Consider the following 19,692-nt stretch of genomic DNA (forward strand, 5'->3'; position numbering starts at 1 on the left):
CAGAGAGGGAGCTGGCGGTCTGGTGGCCTTGCATAACACACGTTGAAGCAGCCTTGCACGCAGGTCTTGGTGTGAGCTTCAGCAGTGGGGAACTTCCTTCACCGTCAGCCCATTGCAGGGGCAACTGGATCCTCCAGACCGGAATCCAGAGAGAGGAAGGCAGAGCTGGAGCACCACAGCTCAGGCTGCTGGAGAGAGAGCGGCACAAAGGAGAGACTCAGGAAGAGGAGTCCTAGGAAACACGTCTCCAACACACAGACACCCACATACGCACATACACACACACACACAGTGACAGGCAGCAAGAATCCTTGGACATGTTCTGCAAACAGTGGCTGTGGAGAGACTGGTGAGCTATTCTTGGTACTTTAACTAGGGGAGGGGAGGGGGGAGGGGGGTCTTTTCTTCTTGATTTGTGGCATAGTAGTATTTTCTGCCCTGCTACTACACTCGTGCGCGCGCACTGTCATCCTAAAGCCCCCAGAGGCGACAGTCACATCATCGGTCCCCTGATCTGACCACGGTCACCACTGTGGGATGGAGCAGTGTTGACCCTGTGCATCAGTAGTGCTGCTGGCTGACAGGGATGCCCGTGTGCACGCCTGTGCACGTAGATGGTGCGATCAGTGTGTTTGTGCGCGTGTGTGTGTGCGTGCGTGCGTGCATGTGTGTGTGTTTGTGTGTGTGTGTGTGTCAAGCAGTGATGCAGAACTCTGGAGTCATTGTAAAGACAAACAGCCTGAACCTCACTGCCTGTTCTTACTGTCTGCTTTAGTCTGCCACACGGTCGGTCCGCCTCTTAAAGGCACAGGCACCACAGTTGTAGAGCGAAGGGGCCGTAAAATGGCTCTTTTCAATATAAGGAAAAGCAGTGCACTGTGTTGAGCTGCCCTGTGGTTAAAGCAGCTCCCCTTGGGAGAGGGGATTGACGTGAGGTCCTTCTTATCTGCAGCGACTCGCACGTAAACGCATGTACATATTGTCTTCCATAGTAACCCCCCCCACCCCCCCCATGCCACAGCTCAGATTGATAATGATGTTTTTGTTTTCTATATATAGCCATTTGCAGTAGAGGGTATTCACCGAGTATTTATGATTGGTCGTGCAGGTGAACCGGGATGCACAGCTGTCCTGACAGCAAGTTTGTCTCCACTATGTCCTTGCGTTAGCTTTTTTTTTTTTTTTCCTTAAATCATTTGCATAAAGGTACATTTGAGGACACTGCCGCTAAAAAATCCCCCCCCCCCCCAAAAAAAATTGGGGTGTCTTCATGTTGCATCTCTACAAAATCCCCTGCAGAGAATTTGTTACTGCTACGGAGTAATGGCTCAATGCAAGGAGTAAACACAGCGGGTCTGTGAGCATGTGAGAAGACTGGGGGCTCTGGGGGAGGAGATATAGAAAGGTGGGGGGGACTGGAGAGGTTGCTGCATGAGAGAGAAGATGTAACTCTGCCCATGGGCTTCTCACCTGGAGACAGCAGTGAGGGGACGCTGAATGAACTCATCTCCGCCACGCAGTGACGGGGGGGCACACACCGCTGCACAAACCTATTTCTGTGGCTTGTGTAGCTTTTTCTGTGGGAGTATTGAGAGAAGATCACACGTAGGGGCTGGCTCCATCACTCTGTCTGAGCTGAACGGCAGCAGCGTGAAGAAATAGAGATGCCCCCCCCCCCTCCCACACTCCCAACCCCCACCCTCAATGTTGTCATTCTTGCATAAATGTCTAAAAGGTGTCAGTTGTAGGTCTGGGGACTGACTCAGGGCCCCCATGCTGTGTGGTTCACTGTGACAATCATGTCTTGAAAGCTTGCCTTTGTTCTTCATAGTATCACATAAGCCTTATGTTTGTTGGTGTCACTGTTCTAATAATAGGCTGACGCTGGAATATCTAGAGAGGCTTTTGGCTGCTGAGCTGTGTGTGACTGTGTGCAGAGTGTGGAGTCAAGCAAAGGGAGAGACACCTTCCTGTTTTACGTCTCGTCTGCTGACACGAGTGATGTTTCTGGCGGTATTTGAAAATCAGAGCATGCTGTCTTTGTCTTCCAGTAGTGCTATGAAGATAGGAGGTCCTTGTTCTTTAGATGTGATGTCATTACAGTGTTGACACACTGTTGTTAAGGTGGGGTTGTTGCCACTGAGCGATGCTGCACAGCGTAGTTCAGACTGTAGCGGCGGCTGTGTTGCTGATCAGGGATCTCTCAGCTCGGTGGGGGCAATGGCGCTCTGATGCTGCAGGCGCTACTCAATGTGGGTCAGGAGAAGCAGCACTCTGTCTTCTTCCCATTCCCCCATCTTTTCTCCCTTTTCCCCCCTCACTCCTAATCTTCTTTCTCCTCTCACTCTTTTCTATATCTCTCTCTCTCATTCCTTGCTCTCTCTCTCCTCTAACACAGTACTGTCTGTCATCTTGCATTGCCTTTTTTTCCCTGTCCTCCCCCTCATTCTCCTCTTTCTGTTTCTGTTTCCCTCTCTCTCTGCTGCTTTCCTCCTTTGTTACATCTGGTGGACCTACCACCTCAGTGGTTGTCGCTGTTTTTGGATGCAATGACCTTGTCATTGCCCGTGTAAGAAGTAGATGTGTCTAAATAGAAAATGACCAAGGTCGCCTTCAGTTTTTTTTTTCCCTCCATGTATTTACGTAACGTGTCTGTGGTTGCCTGCTGTAGTGAACCTCTAGTGTAATATGAAAGCATACTTCAGTATTGTCAGGTAGAGTGGAACACAGGGTGGAAACTGAAGGGATGGAGGTCCACACATGTGTCATGTAGTCCATTTTGGTGCTGCCTTTGGCTAATGAACAACTTGGAGCAGTGTGCATTGACCCACAGATAAGCTTGCAGGAAAGAATAACCACTCTGAAAGAGCAACTGTGGGAAAAAAGGGCTCACGCAAAGCAAAACATGGAAAGTTGACGCTATGTCAATCTAAAATATGCACGCCTTATAAGTGAAACAGACACCATATAAAAGTTTGAGTTCAAGTGGCCCTGCTGACAAAAAAAAAGTTCAAAATACGAGTGGCTACTTAAAATGCTTTCTGGGTTTGTTTTCACAGTGTGTTCTATAAATCACTTTGTTTCAAATAAAGAACTTGTTTCTCATGATAGACTCAACCCAGCCTTCCGCTTGTCTCGTGCTAAACCAATAAAAGTTTGACTGTTGTCCATCATGTGTCCCCTTAAACTTAAAAAAAAAAGTTTTCATTCATACAAGGCAGTTGACTGGCATTGTTCAATTATTTGCAAAAAGACCCAAGCTATAATCCTTCCATATGTTCTGTGATCAGGTTAAAGGTATTGTGGTTTCATTTCATTTTTCGGATCCTTCCTTAGTGAGGGTGTTATTTTGACAGCAGTCACACTAACTCAATACACTGTCTGGGATTGTTAAGACAAGAACCAAAACACAAACTCTGAGGTAATTTCTTATCCTTTCTCTCTGTTCAGCTTTTGTGCATCAGACAACTAAGCAAGATAACAGCCAATGGCAATACACATACGATGGCCCTTATCACACACACATTAACGCAAGAGTTGAGAAAACTCCTGACCAATGTTAAAATGTGCAAAAAACCCTTCTTCCTGTTGCGCAACATATGTTTTGTCTAGTATCTCAATAACTAATACTCGTGAACATGCTTGACAGATAACCTTTAGGTCCTTTGAAGAAGGATTCTTAAACATGTCTGTTGGAAGAATGTGCACAGAATCGACATGTTGGGTTGAAGTGCATTCGATTCAACTCAGATCCAATACCATCTAGTGGCAAAACAAAAGCACAACATCTTCACAAACATGAAAGCAGAGTCAAGTATTTTGGTGGTTGCTGTTTTGCATTTACAGCCCTGCTGGAACATTTTTAGAATATGGCTCGTAAACACACGGCTCTGCTCACTGAGGTGCTTCTGCAGTGCAATTAGATTAATGAGACCGAATTGAATTTTAAGTTGCGTCAAGTAAAGTCAAGTTTATTTATATAGCTCAACGGCAGAAGAGAGGCTTTCAAATCTTTGCAGCATATGATTAGAGATTTCAAACTTGTCTTCACATTACCGGAGGGCCTAAACTTTTCTTTCTCTCTGCCCTCAGATTTCTGTCAACAGCGTGGAAGACGTGGAGCAATCAGAGATGATTCCTCATGAAGTCAGTGCAGCTCATTTTCTGAGCTGGAGTGACTCTGTCTTCTCTGGTGTGGGCACTGGACCTCTCCACCAGTAAAACACAAAGACAGCCAGAGCCGCCCAGCATACAGAGAGGTGGGCCTCGTAACCACTGAGTGCAGGAGAGAAAGCAAGAAGATAGCCCTGGAAGATATAACAAGTTATACCAAGGCATATTATAACCATACGTGGCACTATGAAAGCCAACCAAGAGCGGAGTAATGGATGCCTGCCACCGAAGAAGCGTGAGATCTTGGCTTTGGAGCAGAGGCCGGTGGTAGTAGCCACAGCAACACCTCCTGCTGTGGTGGCCGCTGAGAATCCCCACACAGAAAACCTGGCATGGCTGGCCAGCGTGGCCAGTGAACGCTGCAAGTCCAGGGAGGTAGAAAGCCCGAAGTGTCCTGTTGTGTCCTCTTCCTCCTGCTCTCCTTCCACCTCTCTCCCATCTGCAGTGACCCCTCTTTCTGCACTGCCCTTGGCTTCTCTGCCTGCAGTTTATCCCACAGCCCTACCTCAGCAAGCCGGGACCATCCAGTTTGCTCAGCTGGGACCCAACGTTCAGTTCATCAGCTCTGGTCCCTATGCCGGCTACATCTCCTCTCACATCATCTCCACCAATGCTAATTCTGCACCCAACAGCTCGGGCTTTGTAGGGCAGCGTCCTCAGCTCGATGGTTACACCACTGCCCTCATTTCACCCAACACCAAAGGGGAGCAGCAGTTTCAAATTGGCCTCTCCCCCACAGAACTGACTCCTGTTTCGCTACCAAGCTCCCCTCAAGTTACCAGCCAGTACATCCACCTGGACAGCAGAACGCCTCTGACTGTCAGTGGGAACGCTGTAACCTCACCAACAACCCACCACCTTCAGCTTCACCCTCACGCAGCTGTTCTCCCACAGACTCTTACTCTCGCCCCCTCACAGCTGGTGGTTCAATATGCAGATGGTTCGGCTGGAAAGAAACCAGAGGGGCATGCCAAAGGTGTGCTCAATGGGGAGTTGGAGGTGGTGAAACAAGCAAAGGCCTCCAGCCATACATTGAACCATCAGCCAGTTCAGAGCTATGAGGCCAGGCACATCCTGCTACCTGCAGACTATGGCCAGAATCCCGCAGGACTCCAGACCTCGCTGGTGCTCGTAGCTCAGCCGAACCACGGAGCCGAACATGAGCCTGGCTCAAATAAAATCTCCATAGTTCAGACCGAGAAAGGAGGCATTTGTTTGGGGAAACCGGTGTCCAGATCATCATCGTTCACCTCTCTCTCCTCCTCAGACATGGTGAAGTCTATGGGTCCTCACACAGTCATCCAGACTACGCTACCCCCTGAGGAGCTGCCAGCCAGCCTTTACTCCTCCACACAGCCGCCCATTATCGGCTACATCACCAGTGCGAACCAGCATGCTGTGAGCTACCACGCCACACTGCCACAGCACCTTGTCATCCCCAGTGGTCAGTCGCTCCTCATCCCAGTGAGTAGTGCCAATAGTGGCACGGAAATGGAGGTTAGTCGCAATGTCAGTGCCCTGACTGCTACTACGACACCTCAGATATCCACTGCCATGCCACATGCCTATCTGGCTACCGCCCTATCCAAGTGCGAGGCTCTCGGGCCAGATGGACATCAACCACTCCCTGCTGTGGCCCAGGCTCCAGCTTTGCCAGTACTGCCCCCAATCCCAGTTCCTGCAGTGGTGACACCTCCCTCCCCGACTCCCACTCCTGTTTCCACTCCTGCTCCCGCTTCCATCCAAGCTTCTCCATCCATCTCCTCTCCCTCTTCCCCGGTGGCGCTTCCTCCGTTCTTCATGCGAGGCTCAATTATCCAGCTGGCCGACGGGGAGCTAAAGCGCGTGGAGGACCTCAAAACCGAAGACTTCATTCAGAGTGCGGAAATTAGCAGTGAGCTCAAGATCGACTCGAGCACTGTGGAGCGTATTGACAGTGGTCAAAGTCCGAATGCTGTGGTCATACAGTTTTCTGTGGGAGAGCTTAAAGCTCAGGTAAGTCACTCATGACTTGTGTAAGATTGTTTTCAAGTGTTTTAGTTAGTATGTGTCGACTTTGGAATCTGAAGTTATTGATATTATAAAGCTGCACTGATGCCTAAAAAAATTAATAATTAGTAATAGAGACTAATAGTTTCTACTGGTATTTGAAAGTGAAGTAATAACAACTTGTCTTGAACAATTCAGTGAGAGAAACAAAAAAAACAGCTTTCTTATTTCCTATTTTTCATGCATGCTGAAACTACTGAACTACTACTTCAACAGGTGGATGCATCAGGACGTGTTACGTTTATAATTTTAAAGGTTATCAGACAGAGTAGACAGAGAACTTTATGAAGGCTCACTTCTAAGTGCCACAGTAAGTGGCGACAGGCGGTGAGCCAGTAACCCTAAAGCTAAAAATCCTTAAAATGTTATTATCTATACCTGTGCATTCTCTCTTTGAGGAAACACAGTAATTACACACGTAATTGTCTTCCTTCTCATCAATACAATAAATTGAATATTACAAAAACAAATAAGTATGTGCTCATATGATTCTGTTGAAGTTCTACACGTAATGCTTTGGAATGTTTGAACTTCTTTTAAAAATCATCAATTCAGGGTCCATGTCGAGCAGAACGCTAACTGTGTGTGTTCTGAATGTGTTTCCCTGCAGGTGTGTGTGGAAGTGCTGGTGGAGTACCCTTTTTTTGTATTTGGCCAGGGCTGGTCGTCGTGCTGTCCGGACCGTACCACGGAGCTGTTCGAGCTGTCTTGCGCTAAGCTGTGTGTGGGTGATGTGTGTGTATCACTGACCCTCCGTGGATTGAGGAATGGATCTGTCACAGACAGCCAGGTTTTTGGGGCCAAGCTGAAAACTGGTTTCCTATCTGAGTCCTGTCACAGCATGGATCCCAGTGTCAGGAACAGTATGAGTCCAAACGCTGCAGGCGGTAACAGTGGCCTCCTCATGAAGGCGTCCGGTACGGACCGGCTCGAGAGGCAGCACGTCGCTGGACAAGGACCGGGAGTAGAGGTACCAGCAGGACTGGGGGTAGTTCCAGGACAAGAAGAGGGGATCTACAGAGCTGGACCAATGGTGGCGGTCTCTGGAACTGAAGAAGTGCGACAGGAATCTATGAAAACTAAACGACAATGTGGCGATCCAGAGAGGCCAACGGTCCGCAAGAGACGGTGGTCAGCTCCAGAGCGGGACCAAACTGAGAGACCTGAGGAGGAGCCTCCCGTGACTCTCCCCAAACCCTCCTTCATCCCTCAGGAGGTCAAAATTAGCATAGAGGGCCACTCCAGTACAGGGAGTGAAAGATGTTTGGGCAAACGAGTGGACTGCTGAGGGAACATTTGAAATCCCCGTGGTTTGCTATGTTTCCCGTGTGTCTTTTCTCTTTATCCAGACTACTGTGTGATTATAGACTTGAGTTTACGCAGTATTTACACGTTTCCTGTCTTATCTTTTTCTTCACCCAAGTCTGATATCTACATTTGAAGTCCAGAAAAGCATCTTCATAAGTGGTATCACACACAAGATCAGTGCAATCAATGCTTGAGTGCAGAGTGAATGTTGGGCACGAATGGCCATCACGCGTTCGAGAGACTGGCGTGTTACATATCGAGAGCTGGATCTCCTTTGTCATGGAGCTTTCACCCGTTAGACGCAGAGCGCTTTGCCATTTGGTTTTTTTTGTTTGTTATTTTCTTCTTACATGAACAAGCACAGACCCCGATGTCAGTGTGTGGAAAGTGGTTTGATATAATTTGAATAGTTTTGTGTGCGTGTGTGTGTGTGTGGTAGTACAGAGTTTGAGTCCGAGAGAGTTGGTGTTTTAATGACAATGCTGAATCATCTTGGCTGTTATTTCTGCCGTCTTATACACCTAAATGAGGTTTTTGGCTTTATACTCGAAAGTATTTTTGTTTTTTTCTTTCCTTTCATTATTCAGATCTCTACAACTACGAGCACTGCTGCAGGTGGCCTTGTCTCTCTGTGTCGTTGTGTTTGTGCCTGCGTGTCGTTTCGTGTGTTTTCTTTTCTGTGCGACTGTCAAACAGAGCACAGGATTGAGCTGTGTGTGTGTGTGTGCCTGCACGCACGTGTGTATGTGTGTGTGTGTGTGTGTGACGCTAGTTGCTGTGAGCTCAGTTATCAACCTGCAAATCAAGACTTAAAAGGCCTGAATGTAAACCACTCAGCTTGTCCTCAATACTGACTCATGATTCACGCATGTGCTGCTTGACATCCCACTGATATCCTGAGAATTCCTCACCCGTGATTTTTTTGCTATTTGTGTCATGAGAACTTGACATTGAGCTTTTATCTCATACTCACTTTCAATGTCTGCAAGTTTAGCAAATTGAAACCCAATAAAAGCTGTGGTAGCCATACGTGGGAATGCCAAGCCTCTATAAGTAGAGTAAAAACAATTATTTCTACCCTCACCACCACATGACATGTTAACCGATATGTGTAAGAGTTCACCTCACAATGAAACCTAACTTACAAATATATTTTTGACAACTTGTGGGCAACGGAACGACCTCCAAGTGTAACGACCGATGATGGCAGCTCCATGAAAAATATATGAAAGCGACAGAATATAAGAAACAGCTGCCAATATGATGCAGTCCAGGTCAACACCGCTGCAAACTTTAACCTCAACAATGAACATGGTGTTGGAAAAAAAAAAGAAAGAAAGAAAGAAACTCTCTGACAATCTCAAGCCAAATCGTAACATCATTACCTCTGTGAAGGCAGAATTTATGGCGGAGCTGTTTCACAATGATCACATTATATTGTGCAATTGTATCCAATAATAATAATAATAGCATAATAAAAAAATTAAAAAAAGGCCAACGAGTGGATATGCTCATACTAAGTTCTGCATCACGTTCACCAGCTCTTTACCAACTTGCCTGTTTGCTGATTGGTGCTGGGCAAGTAGTTCATAGTCGGTTTATCAGAGCTTTTCACAAAAAAACAAAGCAAAACAAAAAAACATCTGCCTGCTGGGTCCTAAAATAAACCCAGAGGAGAGTGTTGCAGGCTGTACAACTGCAATATTAAAATGAAGGAGGCTGAAAAGCTCTGATGAAGTGAGAGGAAATGCATGCAATCAGCTTGGGATTTCTTGTGTTTTACTTGTGAGGATGAGCGATCATGTTCATTGCTTTCTTTACAGAAACTATGGCCTTAGATATACAATATGTACCTATAGTTCACAGCAGCACAGGATTTTGTAGGGTTTTACCATGAAAACCTCAGTGACGGTATGCTTTCCTGAAGTCCATACCTGTTATATCAGTGACAACAAACTCCTTCTTATCGTCAGTAGACCAGTGTTCATGTCACTTTCTTTCTTGGAGTAGATGAATAACTTATAGTTCGTACTCAGGAACAGCGGTAACTGTTTGTGTGTGTAAATAGAATGCAACGTGTGTGTGTGTGTGTGTGTGTGTGTGTGTGTGTGTGAGTGTGCGTGCGTGTAATAGCAGTATGTACTATATATGTCCATTTTCACATGTATGCTATCTGAACAGCAGCACTTTGATAAAGCATCCGACCGGAGTGCGGTGGATAAGTGGAAAAGTGCTCTTTTCCTCGGCTGGTAGGAAAAAACAGACTGTTTTTCTCATGGCGTCACACGTCCCACAAGTTTATCACTGAGAGAAAAACATTATAGAGCTGGGCAGGGAATGTACTTTGGGCAAGCTATCTCAACTTTATATTTTTGATGATTTATAGAGCTACTATTCAGAGAGAGAGAGAGAGAGAGATGCAGAGATAACTAGCCAGCGAGTGTCGATCATGTACAGAAAAGTGTAACCTAGAAAATGTAGTGCGTATTCTAATCCTTATGTAGCCGATGTACTGTATGTGCCACAGGGCCTCCTTCTTCAGTCATTCCATTAACCAACCAAGTGGTCCTGCTCTGGTTTTTGTCAGTTCTGCTCTTGATCAAATGTTCATGAATGTGCCACAGCTCTTTGGGATCATCTGCACACTTCGCCCCTCATATTGACTTTAACTTGCACACTGTAACATACAGAATGTGTGAATATGGACTGCAATTTATCGTAATAGCCATTAAACTCCTGAAAGGTGTTTTATCGGAAACCAAGTAATCAGACTGTTCTGTTTGTGTTTGACTGCTCAGGCTAAACACTGCCCAGTGACTGTTCTCCTGCAAAATGTATGTAGTCTTATATCTGTCATTGTTACACAGTGGAGCTACTGTTTGATCAGTTTGTCTTTGTAGCCATTTTCACTCTCTTAGCCTGACCTGTGTTTGTACTTTCCTAAAAACAAAAAAAATTGCTTTTCAGCTGCAGACCAGAAAGAGGCTTCATATTTTTCTCACTGTTTACAAATCCCTTCCACTTGGCCTGGGCTCCTTCATTTGCACTGATTACAAATATTTCCATATAAAGAAACACAAAGGTGCCGTCGGGGGGGGGGGGGGGGACAACAAAAAACCAGCCAGAAAACTTCACACATTTCGAAACTGTAAATTGAAGTTTTTCGTGCTACAGTGAAACAGAACGCCTTAAATACAAACAGACAGCATGCACTAATAAAGAGTAGCACATTCACATACGTTTCAAAAACATTTCTACAATACAAGAGGGTGGGACTCAGTAATAAGAGAGAGAAAAAAAGAAATGATGGTGTGGGATTTGTTAACAGTAAGTGAAATATATTACCAACCTCTTCCTTTGAACTCCTGCAGACACACGCTGTTCATCTTTCTAGTTAGACCTGTGCTCAGCACACCCTGCTGTGCATTAAATTGGTGACTCCATGCACTAATAAGAATGATAAAAGTGAACATTATCTTACCCTAACAGGTGCAGGATCACTGCATGCCTTCAAAGTTCTGAGAAAGAGATCAAATTAAAATAATAAAAAAAAAGCGACATGCAATCATCTGTAAGAATGGAGCCGATGTTGCTTGCAGGTTCGCTGGGGCTTTTAACGTTGATTCGGAAGGTATAATATTCATAATTTACCCTCCCCCCCCCCCCCCCCCCCACCCCCGTGTTCACAAATTCGCTTAAGCAAAGACCCATAAAATATGTAATTGTCAACAGCCTTTCTTTGCAATCTTGAATATGGCATAGAAGGGCCACCCTGTGGTGAGATATGGAATTGCACTTTCAAATGTGGGTTGGGGGGGTGTTGTGTTGTGTGTGTGTGTGTGTGTGTGTGTGTGTGTGTGTGTGTGTGTGTGTGTGTGTGTGTGTGTGTGTGTGTGTGTGTGTGTGTGTCACGAATGCACAAAAGAAATGTACAGCATGTCTGAGAGGAATTGTACGATACCTGTACAACATCTCAGCGATTTGTAAATAGCCAAAGTCTTCCATTATGATGTTGGTATGACCTTGTTGCAAGTGGAGAGAGAGAGAGAGAGAGGGAGAGAGAGGGAGAGAGAGAGAGAGAGAAAGAGACAGAGAGAGAGAGAGAGAGAGTAAACACTGATCCCCATGTACAGACTTTTGAAGTGATTACTTTAAAATACAACTCATCATATATTTGACAGAAACACAAGATATTGCTTCACCTAAGATGTTTTTTTTTTTTTTTTTGCACCAGCTCAAACACCCATGCAGGAAACTATGGGAGTAAAAGACTTAAAAAGATATTTTGTAATTTGGGTCCTCTTTGGTCAAATCTCAGCTAAGATACAGGTATGTCTTATGCGTACAGTATGTAGTAAGTATCAATAATGTTCCTTTATTTTAATGGTGTTGAGATTTGCTAGTCAGAAACTGTAAAATCTTTACTCCAGATGTTTTATTTGACATTCGATCAAATATATTCAAAGAAATAAAGAGTCTGTAAAAAAAACAAAAAAACAACCCAGGCTGTGTGTGCATGATTTACTGTTGCCTATGTTTCAATTTTGTGTAGTCGGGCTTGTGTTTTTCTATTTCATGGTGACAGTTATAAATCTATATATAGACAGTGAGAGAGTTGTTGCGCTGTGACAGTATTTTATATGTGCATATATACGATTTGCCATCTGGGTGAGTGTGATAAATGTTTCCCCTTGAGATATGCCGGATAAAATCTTCACCTCTGCTCCCTTGCTTTGATATTTCAGACAACAAACTTTCATCTTCCGAGGATGGGTCAGGGCTGACAACATGGAGGGAAATGATTGATGCTGTTTAGTTTTCTTTAAGGTAATTTTCATTATGAAAGTATACAATACATGGGCTCTTGGTTACAACTTATTTTCATATTATCATCAACATCTGGTTAAAAGACTGCACGGCACATTAACAGTATCTTCTGAGTTCGTAGTTGATTTACACAATATAATCTTTTTAGAATAGATTAAAGCCCAATTTAAAGTAATCAATTAACATTGCATGCATGTTTTTGGACTGTGGGAGGAAATCAGTGCAAGGTATGAAACACCCCCCCCCCCATCTCTATTTTATCCTTTCTGTCCCAAAGCCCCTCACACCACTAAAAAGTCACTATTTAAACTTCTGTTTACTCTAGTCATTCACCCTCTATATCAATGAGTCAGACTTGGTAAATATGTTGAAAATCTTTATGCACATACCAAAATCACACATATTCAATAATTCTCTGGCTTCAAAACTTTCCGTATTGGATATATTTCTCACTTGATTTATGTATAAGATTGACAGAGGAACTAATTATCCTGTGCTCTTTTATAATGTATTATAGAAAACTACCATATATATAACTTATTAAAAGCATCAGGCATATGTTATGTTTGAGAAATTGCTCTGGTGTTATTTATGCAATGCTTTGCCCAAGCATGGTGTTCCAGAGTTGATTTAATGCATATAAATACATCAATCCGGTGAACAGACTGGAAATAAATGCTGTTTTCTCTGAGTAATGGGTCAAAACAAGCTTCGACTCGGATCTCAATGTTCAGCATAACAATTCAATAATGTACTTCATGATCGCCGTCACCAATATACAATCATTAGTTTAAAATAGACAGGAAGAAATACAGAAGTTTTGTCCACTCAAGGATGAATATGAAATACATTGATACATTACCACTCCTAAATAAAACATCAGCTTCACTTTATGAGACCTCCCTGCTGCTGTCTGCATGTTTTTATCACCTTTTTTCTCTCTCACAGATTTCACATTTCCTTTCAAGAAACACATGATTTTTCTGGTATTATTTTGTGTCTTCCTCCATTCACACAAGCAAATATTCCTCCCTACTTTTCTAAATCAGTAACAAGAAACGTAATTAACTACTGATCTCCACTTGCAACGCTGCACAGCAGCAGATATATTCATAAATCAGCCAACTTTTCTGCTCCTGAATTGTGTTACATGTTATATCAGTGGCTGCCGCAAGATGGCGCTGTCATTCTTTGTGTGCAGATTTGTAGGTTTATTTCAATGCTGCTCCACATGAGGGAGCAACAGTCCTTTTCTTTCAGGTGGAACCACTCGGCTGACAAAGGAAGAAACGTGATATTGGACCGGAGAGGATTGAATCTGGTGAAATCATCCATATAATAGATGTAAAGAGTAAAAACACATGTAGATCTAGTCTTTAAAGAGAATAATCTCCACATAGCCAATCACAGAATGGCAAAAATAAGTCCACCCAACCCAGAATTACTCACATTTTCTACCTTTGTGCTTACGCAGGGAGCGAAGTCTGTCTAAAGTGATACAGAGACGACTGTAGAACGTGGAACACGATGTGACAGAAATGTTTCCACTTGTTTCCATGTCCGCTGAAACCCGTTGTAAATCCAGTATAACACATGTTGCATTTTCCACCGACATAAACAAGCAAAGTCGGGTTTGTTGCTGTGAGGCCAGCGCGCCAACCACTACACCAGCATAGAGTCGTGATCAGACTTTATGCATTAAATCCAAGGTGAAACATCGTTCAAACAGGATTTTATTCTGATAAAACTCCACACTTGATAGACGAGCAGAAAAACAACTCAACGGAAGCAAGTTTAACTGAGGGTACTGTTGATGCATTGACAGCATTGTCCTGCCTGCCGGTGGATGATACATGAATAAAAACAACACGTGAACGCTTAAGACGCTGCTAACTGTCAGTGAGTACATATGCACAGTCTTGAAACTTTGTTGTGTCGCTGATATGGAGTGTTTACCTTAGCATTTGGCTGTTTGTGAAGAATATCTGCTTCATTAGAAATTTAAAAAAAAAAAAAAAAAAACACCCACAATAACTGACACATGAAAGCCTTCAACTGGCAGGGGCTCGGCTGTGAAGACGTGGCCTGTTCTTCAAAGATAAATCTCTGTAGTCACTGTGACACAATAATTAGTTATTTATTTGTTTTCTAGTCTCCTGACTTTGTTCTCTTGGTTATGTGGTGGGTTTCAACAAGTCTTAAGCACTGCTTTTGCTGTTCAGCCGTATCAATATCTTATATAGCAATGAATCACTTACACTATATACATAAAACAAGCTCTAAGAAAATAAAAATAAAAATGCCAGTGTAAACAAGCCTCAGTATCACACAACGCCCAAATATTGCACATACATTCATAAATATACACTTCAGCTTTGTGCCTTTTGGTTTATGCATGTGGCTGCATCGTGTGTGTGTGTGTGTGTGTGTGTGTGTGTGTGTGTGTGTGTGTGTGTGTGTGTGTGTGTGTGTGTGTGTGTGTTTGAGAGAAGAAAACAGAGATAAATTAAATAAAATTTGTGGCAAAATAATTCACTCACTGGATGAAGGACACATGATACAAGTGGATCTAATGAACACATACATATGTACAGTACACGCACACATGAACACACGCGCGCACACAAACAAACACGCACAAAAACACACACACGTAACAGCACTTGTGCATAGATCTCTCGTCTCTTTGTGCCTCTCTTACACAGAAGCACAAAATAGTTCCGTTACAGAGACATTTGAAGACTTGTCTTCACAACAATAGTCGTCAGGTCTGGTGCTTCATCACAGCCTGTGTCCTCTTGAGCCCGATGAAAGTGTCGCTTCCTCTGTTTCTGCTTTGATCCGTCTCCAGTGGTCGTCCTCCGTGTGGCGCTGCAGTCTTCACTTCGTCCCTACGCAAAGCTTCTGTAACAGGAGGGAGCAAAGAGCTTCCAGCCCAAGAATGTCAGATCTCAGCCTCCGATTGAAGTCACTCAGAAGGTGCACATCCCTCCCAACACCGCGACCGTCCAAACCGGGAGCTGTCCCGCGGCGTCTTAGGCGTCTCCGGTTTGATCGGACGTCAGCTGCTCTTGGTCGGAGATGTCATCGTCGGCCGGGGGCCGCGCCCGGTCAAAGAAGCCACACTGAAGAGGTCACGTGAAATACTTAATGTTGTATTGGACAATTAAACTACAGAAAAGAACGTGCGTTTACCTTCCACATGGCTAACGTTAGCATCGCCAGCACGAGGAGTCCCAGCAGTATGGCCAGGATGATGACCCAGAGTGGAACGGCGAAGGACACGTCGGGAGTCCCCCACAGCACCAGAGTCCCCATCTCATAGAAAGTCAAAACAAGCGGTGTTGATAAAGATGTCTTATTCCTTTGTTTCGGCCGGGCATGAGCTGAAACGTTCAGTGACGTGTCCAGCTTACCGAAGTTCGATGCTGAGGCAGCGCCGGAGCCTGGAGGCGATACGGCATGGATGTGACCATGACCGACACAGTTGAGTTGAGGACGTACGGGTCGTTACGGCGCTTCAAGACAAAACATACATTGTTGTGTAAATTTTAATGCCAAATGCTAAAACCTCCACTTTTATACTGATCAACATTGTCGTGATTAATAAAACAATTCCATTTTACAGATTAGAGTTCGGGGCACCACCGTTACGGCAGCCATCGCCCCAAGGCTTCGCCTGCTCTGATGTTGTCAAAATGACATTTGCACACATCAAAGGAGAAAATTTGGAATCGAGAGCAGACCCGAGAAACTCATTTTAAAACCCCCTGCTTCTATAAGTCGGCAAATCAGACTGGAGAGTAACGTGATGCAAATGATGGAAACAGTCTGCAGCCTCGGTGCAACGACACGAACCTGCAGGAAGGTGTGAGCCCAGAGTCTCGACCGAACCTTCACCACCGCACTCTGGCCGCGATCCAGCCGACCGACCACGCACAGGACCCTCAGACAGGAGATGTTGGTGCAGTTCTGCACGCGGAGAGGATTTGTAGAGTGAGAGAGCGAGTAAAAGACAACAAACACCTGTGAATCGCCAGTGGACGTTTGGTTTAGTTTGTTTTCTCTGGACGTGTGATGCGACTCACCAGAGTTTTACTGCTGTAACCGTGGGGGCCGCTGACGGATCGTTTGTGGCGGCGAGGAGGCGCGCTGGTGTTTCTCAAGAAACCCAATAATTCAGGTGTGTCCTGGAGAGCGGAAATCTGGAACAGGCGAGGAGAGCGCAGAAGGCGGGACAGTTATCAACACTTTAATATTGCAGGCCGGAGACTGAAAACGACAAAATCTGGACAAAGTCAGGTTTGCAGACCTTATCCTGCTTTAATGAGACGGTAATTCTATATATTTAACCCAAATGATGAAGGATTTTGGCAAATGTGAGAGAATTACAGAAAGAAAACAATAAACTATCTTGCACCAGAGCTCACTGTCATTAGTGTGAGCTAATGATTCTTTTGGAGGACTGAGATTATCCTGGACTACCAATGAGAACAACCTGAGGATTATAGAGACGTTCAAAAGAAATGTGATAAAACAATGCAATACATCCATCGTTCAAAAACAGGCACAGCATTCAGAAATCTGATCAAAAGCCGGTATGCTGAACTTAAAGGGATTTAATTTCCTGCCGATACAATCGAGCAAACAACAATAAAAGAGAGACGGACAACCAGCGGGGGTGAAAAACCTGAACGTCCTCCAGTCTCAGATTTATTTAAAAAAAACAACAAAAAAAAAAAAGGATAGCGAGGTATTTTAATTGTTTCTCCGCTGGGAGTTTGGCTTTGAACAGATTGAACTGTGAGAACAGCTTGAATGAGTATTTTAATTGAAATATTAAGGAAATTCCAGCAGCTGCGTCGGACGTGATTTACATATTGATACTTTAGTTTAAACTTTCCAAACAATGATTAAACAGCCCAGTGTTTAGAGACTCTGCCACTTCAGGAAATAAACGTGACGAAAACGGTGACTTTGCTAATCAGTTTCGTTATCAAACCAATGGGAATTTGATTAATTAACCAACTGGACAATTATAATTAAGAGACGCCGAACGAAAAGAGGAAATGTGAGGAACATTGCATGCGCAGTCATGAAATCGCACCGCTGTCTTTTCAGGTGAAATATGCTCTAATCATTTCAGTCGACAATGTTGATCTCATAGATGATTATGGCTTCACATTTCGAAAACAACTGCACATTTCAAATGACTGAGCAGATGATATCATAAACATTAGGAAAACCTTCCAGATCTCAATCGGGCTCATCAGCGTTAAACTCGCTTCTTGTGTTGAGCCAACTGGCAGCGAGTAACGAGTAGTTATGTTTGAAATAAGTGGATATAAATGATGGAGAAACTGACAAGGAAAAACCTGCAAGCAACGCTGTGAATAAAAAAATCTGAAAAAGGAGTAGGATCAGAGATTTTATCGCATGCTTGCAGATATGTGGTTAGAAATGACAGGCAATTTACATCCGTTATGTTTCGGTCTTGAGACAGTTTTTATGAAGATGTTTGCATATACATAACCTTGAAATAGGTTCATGTGTTTTTTTTGTTTTTTGTTTTTTTTAGGTTACCTGAAGACCAAGTGGGTTGAGGCTGGTGTTTGTCCGGCAGCTAATTGGTCCGTCAGTTTTAATCTCCATGGCATACAGCAGGTTCTCGTCATAGAAACGAGAGGGCCAGCCGATCTGAAGCTCAGCCTCCTGAATACTGCTGGGACCAGAGTTATGGAGCTGGGGAGGGAGAGGGAGGGAGAGAGAGAGAGAGAGAGAGAGAGAGAGAGATGTCAGTATTTTACTCTCTTTTGTCTTATGAGAGGGTCTCGAGTGGTCGAGGCTTTAATCAGGTTGCCATAACTGTGGGATGATGACGACAGAGGCCACCTGTGTTTTTATGAAGATAATACTAATGCTGCTCTCAGCCGCTGGGGATCGAAACACAAGACAAGTAAAGCCTTCGACATCGCCTCTCGCACCGTCCCGCAAGAATGGATGAATACATTTTGAATTCTTATACCGTCACCATCAATTCAATTCCGCTTCGTGGGTCACACACACACACACACACACACACACACACACACACACACACACACACACACACACACACACACACACACACACACACACACACACACACACACACACACACACACACACACACACACACACACACACACACAGACTAGGTCATTAACACTGAAGCAAGTCATCCAAACAGGACATGATCCCGGTGCTGCAGGGCAGGAATTCTGCAAGAGCAAAAAAAAAAAAGAAGGAAAAAAAAAAAGAAAACCTCTGTCGTCTCTAACTAGAAGCAGCTGCCCGCTGGGAAAAGCACCACAAATGAAAATCATTATCAGCTGGGGGACAGACCAGACACTGCTGCGCTCCACTTCAATGAAGCTGCCGTCCATTTAAAACAAAAAGAAATCACATGTACGGCACACAGACCTATTGTAAACTGTCGCCAGTCTGTCTGCCGTTCTCCCTCCGTGTATCTATTTGTCTGTAACTCTGTTTGACCCGCTTTTCTTATTCCTGACAGTGATTATTAACTATCGCACTGCATCCTCTCTTAACAACAGTTAACATCCGTCTTCCCTTCCGCGCTTCACTCCTTATTCCTTTCTCTGTTTTCCCTCCCATCTCACTCTTTCCTGCCTCCACAACAACGGTAATTAGTCTTGAGCTGGAGACCTTTGATCAGCCAGAGCTCAATTATTTATAGAGCTACTGGTGTTGCTGTGCGTGTGTGTGTGTGTGTGTGTGTGTGTGTGTGTGTGTGTGTGTGTGTGTGTGTGTGTGTGTGTGTGTGCTTTTTAGTTCAGAGCCCTGATGACTCTTTTCCCAACTTTACACACCTACGGCTTCAATGCTTTCCATCTCAGCATTTGCTTTCTAAACAAAACAAACTTCCACCTCTCCATCTTTACATCAATAAATGCATTTTCTGTCTCTTCTTAGCAGCGGACCTGACAGCCCGGCCACGTTTCAGCTTACAGAGCCGCTCTCACCTCATAGATGTGAGTGACTTGTGGTCCGACTTCGTCCTCTTTGACCGGCTTCTCTTTCGGTTCCCAGTTCGGGAAGGGAAGCACCACCTGAGAGGGGTGAGACACGCTGGGGGAAGAGGAGAGAAAGATCTCACTTATTACCATTAATAGATCATGGCTTTAGAATCACGTTAGCACAACATTTACTGTGATGATTTTAACCAATGATTCCTTGCCTTGCCTACAATTTAGCTCTTTGTTCGGTACAGTTCACAAGATAAAGTTGCTTCAGGAAGAAAACCACTTCGAGCCTTTACCACAATTTAGTCTT

The 19,692-nt window shown here is 44.4% G+C and overlaps 2 protein-coding genes across 2 annotated transcripts in view; one reads left to right on the top strand and one right to left on the bottom strand.

Moving 5' to 3' along the window:
- Positions 1-4,295: 4,295 nt before the first annotated feature.
- Positions 4,296-7,510, top strand: LOC308133140 (ataxin-1-like; the record flags this gene model as incomplete). The annotated part of the gene is made up of 2 exons (XM_080500434.1): positions 4,296-6,168; positions 6,833-7,510. Exons 1-2 carry the CDS (start codon positions 4,360-4,362, stop codon positions 7,508-7,510), a joined length of 2,487 nt encoding a protein of 828 aa, XP_080356560.1. The 5' UTR covers positions 4,296-4,359.
- A 6,620-nt stretch (positions 7,511-14,130) lies between these two features.
- The window catches only part of itga8 (integrin, alpha 8), a gene marked incomplete at its 5' end in the record, with an annotated part of 40,602 nt that continues 35,040 nt past the window's right edge, over positions 14,131-19,692 (bottom strand). The window contains 7 exons of the mRNA XM_080500326.1: positions 14,131-15,482; positions 15,553-15,675; positions 15,774-15,875; positions 16,216-16,329; positions 16,446-16,562; positions 17,941-18,099; positions 19,383-19,488. Coding sequence (XP_080356452.1) covers positions 15,393-15,482; positions 15,553-15,675; positions 15,774-15,875; positions 16,216-16,329; positions 16,446-16,562; positions 17,941-18,099; positions 19,383-19,488 — 811 coding nt within the window. The 3' untranslated portion in view covers positions 14,131-15,392. The remainder of the gene's footprint in view (positions 15,483-15,552; positions 15,676-15,773; positions 15,876-16,215; positions 16,330-16,445; positions 16,563-17,940; positions 18,100-19,382; positions 19,489-19,692) is intronic.

This window comes from Blennius ocellaris (genome assembly GCF_963422515.1).
Source record: "Blennius ocellaris genome assembly, chromosome: 8".
NCBI lineage: Eukaryota > Metazoa > Chordata > Actinopteri > Blenniiformes > Blenniidae > Blennius > Blennius ocellaris.